The following is an 8708-nucleotide window of genomic DNA, read 5'->3' on the forward strand; positions in this document are numbered from 1 at the left end:
AACCATTTGTATATAATAGTTTAATACTATTTGTATATAAGCACCTGCCTGGCAAGTGCAACGTCTTAAGTTTGATTTCCAGCACACAAAAAAAATACAAAACAAAAAACTACCCACAGCTAAGCTATAATGAACCCCCCTCCCCTAATGCCAGAAAAACAAAAGGGCACTGGTAAGAGATACGTGGACACTAAGGTTGGCTTGAGAAATGCAGGTAAAGCTGCTGTTCAAAAAATACATTTTTATTTAACCAGTAATTTCCTCCTTTCCATTTTTAAAAAAGAACATTGTGAATTTTCCACTTCGAGCGTTCTGAGATTTACATCTTCCAGAACAAATCAGGAAAGCTCGTCCAATTGCACGTAAATGTTTTGCGTAATCAGGCTCTTGATAAACCCAACCAGTCACTGGCTGGAAGGTGAGGGGAGCCCAGGCCATCAGACCCCTCCGCACGTTCTCAATACACTACTTTCCCCGAGCTGGTAGGCAGCAGCTTCCAGAGTTCGCGCCTTGCAGCGTCGTCCAGGCCCAAGGCCTTCGCACCACGTGACTCGGCCTGGTGTCCGGCCCAGCCCGGAAGACGTCTCTGCGCCACGCGCAGGCGCAGTGTGGGTCCGAGGCCCCAGAAGGAAGCGCGGTAAGCGTCAGCACGTGCGCGACGTTTGGCGGAGGGCTAACGAGGCGTCGGCAGCGGGCTGAGGGTTCAGAATGTGGGGTCAGGGCCCCTTTTCCACAGAGCCTGTGGCGGAAATTGGCGGGTGAGTAGTAGGCCTGTGGCAGGCGCGGTGCGATGGTGGTACTTCGAGGTCAGTATTTTAGTCTTGTTCGTGCGTTCGGGGTCTAAGCCCGGGACGCGGCCTGCACCTGCCCCACGCAGCCCCGCTGAGAGGCGCCAGGCGCGCGTGCGCGAGAGTGGCGCGGGGACGGAAAGGGCGTGCAGATGGCCGGGCGCCGCGGGCCTGCGCGGGGTGGAATTGTTTCCTCCCCTTCCCGCAAGTTCTGTGCCTTTTAAACTGCAAAATCTCATAAAACAAGTGTTAAGGAGCCCCTTGTGCCCATTTATTCCGAATTCTCGTTTTGCAGTGCAGACTTGGATGCACCCGTTGGTAATCCGGGTTCGCAGAAAATGGGTACAGCATCGGTGCCTTCATCATCCTCTGGGCAAGTCTTTCTAGAAAATAGCTTTTTAGAGCCAGTGGTGGGATTTCCAAAACAAACATTTGCATTTTTACCGTTTAAGACTATCTTCCAGAGAAACATAAAATCTCCCTAAACAGATTTCAACTTGGTTTTACAGCTGCTGTCGTCAGTTTTATTTTAAGACCGTGTTTTGATGAGTATTAAAAAAATCCCTGTTTTAAAGACATTTTGATGCTCTGTAGTGTTAATAGCTCTTCTCTTTTTATATTTGAGAAGGCACTTGAAACTTTTGTGTTAGTGTTCTTAGATAACTGTTAAAACTTTAAAATATTCATGTATATATGAATAGCATGTCAGGCAATGATGTCTATATAAGGCAGTTCTGCGAAGGGTTTTGTTAAAATTGTTTTGGCTCTTTATAGACAGTATGCTTTGTAGAATATTTGTCTTAAAATTCAAAGCCACAGAAACAGTGTTTGGAGAGGGTGGGAGAAAAGCATGCCAGCTAATCATGTCAACTCCAGTGCTCATCGAGATAGTTAATTTATATCTTACATAAATAACTTTTTCTGAAAAGGAAATAAATCAGCTGGAACCGAACGCTAGAAAACTAAATTATATTTTTATATTCTTTTAACATTTATGAATGGAAAGAACACAGTTCCAGCGTGTTGGGAATGAAATTATAATGTAGTGAATATTTCTTTTGAAATATTTTGCAGATAGTACAGTCTTGTGTAATTAAAGTTAGTTTTGAAAAGAAAAAAAAAAGTTATTATAATCCAGCATGGACATTGTATCTAAAAATGTACCTTGATTTAATATAATTGTCTTATTTGTTTTGTATGTTTTTGTCCTCTTAGGCTGTCAATCTGTATAAATTATAATTAACTTTATAAATCTGATACTGGCAGAAGGACAGGGTGGAAGAGAAGAGATGTGTTATGAATATGTACCGATTCCCCACAATGAATATAATTATTATGTATTACAAAGATGGACTAATAAAAATTTTTTAAAAAGTTAGTTTTGAAATAATGGGCAAAATTTGATGACTTTCAATTGTCTTTAGTACCAAGTATCTTTAAAAGTGCCCAATGTGTCTTTTAAATAATATCAGTTTCAAGCATTTGTAGTGTTTGCTTACACTGTGAAAGTTCAACACTTGTTTGAGAGGCATTAATTTTTAAAAAGTATATGCACATTTTTCCAAAGTATCTATGTAAGTGATCAAAGTGTGCATGAATTCTCTTCTTCAGAGTAAAACTTCGACTAAAGATAGTTTTAGGAATACAGATGACATGAAATTGCAAGCTGCAGTATACTCCAAACAAGGAATTACTGGAGAAAAAAATTTCAGGTCGTTTTTAATATAGTGTAGAGTCTGAATTTTGATAACTTCATTAGGGCCAAACAGTACCTGTAAGAATTTCAACATTGTGGGGCTGGGGATTTAGCTCAGCGGCAAAAGTGCCTACCTGGCAAGCGCAAGGTCGTGAGTTCGGTTCCTGGTACCGGAGAAAAACAAAAACAAAAACAAAAACAAAAAAAAAAAGAATTTCAACATTATGTAGTTTAGTCTTTTGTTTTTCTTAATGGATAGATTATTATAATCTAATTTGAGGTGTTGAATTGTTTTAGTTTTTCAGAAATCGTCCAAAGGGATGAAGATACACATTACAATGAAGGTACTGACACTAAAAAATTATTTGGGGATATGAAATTAAGATGATACTAATTTCTAATTTTTTCTGCATTATAATTTGGTTTTAGTTGAAGATGTGGTTGGAAGTCATGTAGAAGATGCGGTAACATTTTGGGCTCAGGTAAATAGCAGCCTGCTTGATTTCCAGTCTGTCTTCTCCTTCCTAATCCAAGTTTTCCTTAACAGCAGCAATAATAACAACAAAACAAAACAACACAAAACACAAATACAAAAACAAAATTAAAAACTTTGGAATCCCAATGGTGCATGTCTATACTAGGAGTATGCTATACTATACTACTATACTGTACTACTTGGGAGGCTGAGGTAGGAGGATTGAAAGTTGGAGGCCAGTCTGGACAACTTGTTTTTTTTTTTTTTTTTTGTCTTTTTGAGACAGGGTCTTGCTGTGCAGCTCAGGCTGGCCTAGAGCTCACTTCGTAGTGCAGGCTGGTCTCGAACTCACAATGATCCTCCTGCTTCAGCCTTCCGAGTGCTGGGATTGCTTGCGCCACCACACCTGGCTCTGGACAACTTGTTGAGACCCTGTTTCAAAATAAAAAATAAAAAGTTCTGGGGTCATAGCTTACTGGGGAGCCCTGGTTTCGATCCTCAAAATAACAAATACCCAAGAATAAATATGTCATTATTTTTAGTGCCCAGTTATTATTAAAATTATTAGCAGAAGACACTCTTAAAAGATAAATGCCAAGAACTGCAACTTTGCTTGAGTTATGAGTAGTATGCTCGTAATAAGACTAGGTTAAAAATTCAAAAGAGCTTGGAATACAGCTCAGTGACACAAGTGCCTGCCTGGCAAGTACAAGGTCCTGAGTTTGATTCCTGGCACCAAAAAAAAAAAAAAAAAAAAAAAAAAAAAAATCAGCAAGATTGTTACTCTGAGTTATACTCAATTTATTACCGATATCTTAAGCAGCATAAATTGCAGGTTAGTGTCTATTGTATTTGTGAAGTTATAGCTCCATCTAGGGGCTTTTTAGAAGATTGTTTCTTCATGATTTGGTCCTCAGAAATGGACTAGGAATAGAAAAATGCTTCTACAGTTATGCTTTGTGTATTTCACAAGGTTGTGCTAAATGTATGTTACATTTTTTCCACCAAAAATGGAATGTAATAAACATCTTAATTCGGTTAAAAATAAAAATAAAAAAAAGAAAAAGAACTTCAGTTTTTTTTTCCTCCAGTTTTGTTTCCTGACTGTCTGTGCCTTAAACACATTCACAAATGACTTTATGCTCCTCAGTGAGGGAAGCATGCTTGAGCCAGTCACGGACACATTAGTTTAACTCATGGAACACATTGATAGGTTGTGCTGATTTAGACAATCTCATAAGAATTTTAGGCAATCTCCTAAGAATTTTGGGTACACGTAAATGGAATCTACAGCGTAGACTCTATGAAGTTCACTTAGGCACACACCAAATGCACAAATTTCTGTGCTTTCCTGTCCTTCTTGGTGTAACAGCAAATGATTCTTTACCCAGGCCTGTTAGGCGCTGTATTGTGCAAAGCTGGTGATGATATGTCAAATGCCCAACCATTCTGACTCTTCTTGTCGGGTCAGAGAACTGAAAGTTCCAGACTCCTCAAATGATGGCCAGTTGTGTAGGAAATAAAGTTAGGGAGAAGAAAAAGCTGTCACACCTGTAAATACTGTCCCTGGAGGAGGAAAATTCAGACATTTTTTCCTAATGGCTTAAATTTGAACTTGAGATATATTTTTCTCATTAGAAAATTTGAAACACTGATTAAATATTTCTGATTTTTTATTGCCAGGCTACAAGTCAGATAAGTTTATTCAATTTTAAATACAAAGTTAAACACCAAAGATGGAAGATTCCTTTGTTGCATACCAATTTTCGATTTTGTGAAATATATATGATATGGGAAGGAAAAGCATTATATTTTATATAATTCCTATAAATGGGAACTCCTTTTGGGGGCAAGGGTAATTTGACAATGTGTGAAAAAGGAGAATTTATGAGAAGAAAGTTATAGAAGAGTACACCAGGAGTTCTTAAATAATGTAGAAAATGTTGTAGAACTGTGGTACTCCTAGAAAATTCTTGGCAATTTTGTGTTTTTTCTTAATGCACATACACTCTCTCTAAAGTTTGCCTGCAATGTTTTTATGCCCGTTGTCTCTGTATTAATAGTACCTTTGTCAGTCTTACCTATGCCCCAGACTGGATGATAGTTTATGTGTTTAAGCTTATTATATAGGAATGTGATATACTAGTTTAAGTAGTATTTTCTTATTAGCAGTGTCCAGTAGAAATAGGTGATCCACATAAGTAACCTAAAGGTATTTTTGACAGCCGTATTGAAAGTAAAAAGAAACAGGTAAAATTAATTTAATAAATACATTTTATTTAACTCAATACATTAAAATTATGCTTAAAATATAATTAGCATAAAGTATTAACAAGATATTTTATATTCCTTTTCTTATATTAAGACTTTGAAATCTAGTGTGTCTTTTGAAATTCAGTGAAATCAGTATGTAGCATATCATAGTTAATAGTACCCTTAATATTATGACACTGTTAAATAATATTTTACTGAATCTTGTACTTTATTCTTTTTCTAGAGTATTAATAGAAATAAAGACATTATGAAGCTTGGTTGCTCACTGTCAAAAGTTTGTCCCTATGCCAATTCAGTTTTTGGGAATCTTGACCCAAAGAAGGTGAGCCATATTCTTGGATATAATTTACCTCAATTTTCCTGTTAGCTTAGATTTTTTAGTTTCTGGAAGTTTGGGTCTATTTGAAAGGAAGAAGCAGACTTTTAGAATTTGTGTACATTATACACATAGTAAATTTATTCTTTCAAAAATACTTATGGACTGAATATTACAAGAGTTCAAGAAATACAGTGAATGTTAAATTAAAAAAACTTACTACATTAAGAGACATTTGTTGAGAAGGATGGGATAAGAGAGGAAATATTTGTTCGAAGAGAGGAAATATTTTGAAAGGGATTAATGGCAGTGTGTCTTTTACTATAATAAACTTTTTAAACATTCACTTTATGTTTGGGTCACACTTTATATTTGACCTTAAAAAGGAAAGAAATTCTGGGGGAGGGTAAGGGTACTTAAAAAGAATTAAGGTGTGTTATGTACAGGTACCAATTCCCCACAATGAATGTTATCATTATGTACTGCTAACATGTACTAATAAAAAAAGGAAAGAAATTCTGACTTGACTTACAACTTGGATGATTCTTGAGGACATTATGCTAAGTAGGCCATTTAAAAAAAGAGAAGTGCAATATGATTCCATTTACGTAGGGCGCTTAGAGTACTCAAAATTAAAGAGACAAAGGTGGTTAGTAGGGACAGGAGGGAGGATAGGAATTGTGAGGAGTTAATAGATAAAGAATTTAATTTGTGTTTCAAGCTTTGGAGAAAGATGATAATGATGACAATTAAATAATATGAATATGCTCAGTGCCACTGAGCTGTGCGCTTAAAAATGGTTAAGATAGTAAGTTTTATGTTTCACCACAATAAAAGTTGGGAAAAGAAGAGTTAAAAGCTGCAATATTCCAACTGAAGCAAACAGATGAACAGAAACAAAAACACCTACAGAAATAAAGGTATGTATTAATTATTGGATACGCAGTGGTGAACAAAATAGTTAGAACACTTGCCTTTGGCACTGATTAAAAAATCTGTAAGAGCCCTGTTTATGGAGAACAATTTGCCTGTTTTAAAATTGACATATAACTTGCCTACAGTAAAGTGCTTATCCCTTAATATCTTTAATGTATAGCCTAGTGAATTGTTATGTACATGTGCATCCATATAACCACCATTCAGATCAAGATATGGTTCCATCATCCCTCCAAAATTCGTCAGGCTTGTTTTTTCCCTTTTTTTTCTCAGTATGTAGTTCAGGCTGGACTTGAACTCATTATGTAGTCTAAGCTGGTTTTGAACTTGCAGTGATCTTCCTGCCTCAGCCTCCTGAGCACTAGTATTACAGGTGTGCATTACCACACCCAACTCAGGCTTCTTCTTATTTAGTTTGTGGTTACTACCCTCAACAGAGGTAACAACATTTTGACTTCTATCATACTTCTTTTTTGTTCAATATAATTTTAGAGTTTCATCTATATTGTGGTGTGTATTAGTGTATTGATTGTTTTTTATAAGTTATGCATTATTTCATTGTACAAGTGTAACATGATTTATTTTTCTGTTCTTCTTGATGGGCATTTGGAGTAATACTTGCAGTTTTTGGATACTGTGAATGAAACTGCTCTCAAATCCTTATATAAGATTTTTCTTAGATGTATTGACATTTGTTTTGGTGGTTTATCTAGGAGTAGAATGCAAAGTCATATGGTAGGCAAGTTTTATTTTAGTAGATTCTGCCAAAGATTTTTGCAAAAGTGTTGAACCATTTTGTATCCTTACCATCCATCGCATCAGTTGCATCCACACATGTCATCTCATAGCAGTGTATAAGAATTCAATTCCTGTGTTCTCACTACCCCTTGCGTTGTCAGTTTTTTCAGGCATATTTTAGACTTTATTTCTGGATGAATCTACGGTACTAACAGCAGCCATTTAGAGAATGGTTGTTTCATACAAGTAAATGCTAAGCATACTGCATACATATTTAATTAACAGGTAGTAATATCTGCAATACAAAGTTGAAGAAACAAAGTCAAGGAAAGTGACTTCTCCAATATCAGACAACACATAAGCCTATTTATACTCAAAGAAGTTTTTGAGTATCTTGAAAGAAGACAGTGGAAAACTACCGTACTTCAAAGCAGAAGTGTATAAAAACAAATAGCAGAAGGCAAAGCATTAACCATGATTCTTACGTTCATGATTAACAGTGTTTCAAGTAGTTTTTTTAAAAATTAATTCTATTGGTACATTTTAGATATATATAATGATAACATTCATCATAGGGGATTTGTACCTGTATCTTGATTTTTCTTTCTTTTGCCATTCCCCTCCACTTCCTTCAACTCCTTTTCCCCTCCTTATTTATAAAAGCGTTGTTTCTATTTTTTCCCTTCTATTCTCTTTTTTTTTCCTTTTTCCTTCCTTTCCCTCTCCCCTCCTCCCTTGTACCCCTTCCCATTTGAACATTTTCTTTCACAATATCTGCTACACATTTTTGCCCGTATTTCCCCTTTTGATTTCTCTTTCTCTCTCTCTCTCTTTTTTTTTTTTTTTTTTTTTGTCTTTTTGAGATAGAGTCTCGCTATACAGTTCAGGCTGGCCTTGAGCTCACTTTAGCCCAGGCTGGTCTCAAACTTGCAACCTCCTGCCTCAGCCTCCCGAGTGCTGGGATTACAGGCATGTACCACCACGCCCAGCATCCCCTTTTGATTTCTTACACCAGAGAATGCATTATCATTTTTGAGAATTTTAGCCATTCTAGTGGGTGTGTAGTGCTGTCTTGTGATTTTACTTTTCTAGTGAGTACTGAGATATTAAGCATGTTTTCATATTCTCATTAGCTGTACATTGTTTTGTGAAGTATTTGTTCAAATAATTTCCTTTTGTTTTTGGTACTGGGGATTGAACCAGGATCTTCATGCTGAACTACATCCCCAGCCCTTTTATTTCTTTCTTTCTTTATTTTGATTCAGAGTCTTACTGAATTGTTCAGACTGCACTTGAATTTACCATCCTCCTGTTTCAACCTTCCAGAGTGGTAGGATTACAGGCTTGTACCACCATGCCCAGCTGTCTTTTCCTCATTTTTATTAGGCTATCTTGATTGATTTGTAGGAATTATGTAAATATATCTATATACATACACATGTGTGTGTATGTGTATTTGTGTGTGTGGGGGTACTAGAGATTGAA

General features: G+C 36.4%; 1 protein-coding gene across 3 annotated transcripts in view; it reads left to right on the plus strand.

The window, feature by feature from the left end:
* Positions 1-257: 257 nt before the first annotated feature.
* Positions 258-8708, plus strand: part of Stk31 (serine/threonine kinase 31) — a 69896-nt gene continuing 61445 nt past the window's right edge. Inside the window, exons 1-4 of one of the 3 annotated variants that reach the window (XM_005377416.2) lie at positions 258-758; positions 2782-2828; positions 2914-2966; positions 5457-5555. In XM_005377416.2, the coding sequence (XP_005377473.1) occupies positions 709-758; positions 2782-2828; positions 2914-2966; positions 5457-5555 (249 nt within the window). In that variant the 5' untranslated portion in view covers positions 258-708. The remainder of the gene's footprint in view (positions 759-2781; positions 2829-2913; positions 2967-5456; positions 5556-8708) is intronic. The other 2 variants (XM_005377418.2, XM_005377415.2) reach the window with 2 other exon arrangements.

Source organism: Chinchilla lanigera, unplaced genomic scaffold (genome assembly GCF_000276665.1).
Source record: "Chinchilla lanigera isolate Chin_1 unplaced genomic scaffold, ChiLan1.0 scaffold00009, whole genome shotgun sequence".
Lineage (NCBI taxonomy): Eukaryota > Metazoa > Chordata > Mammalia > Rodentia > Chinchillidae > Chinchilla > Chinchilla lanigera.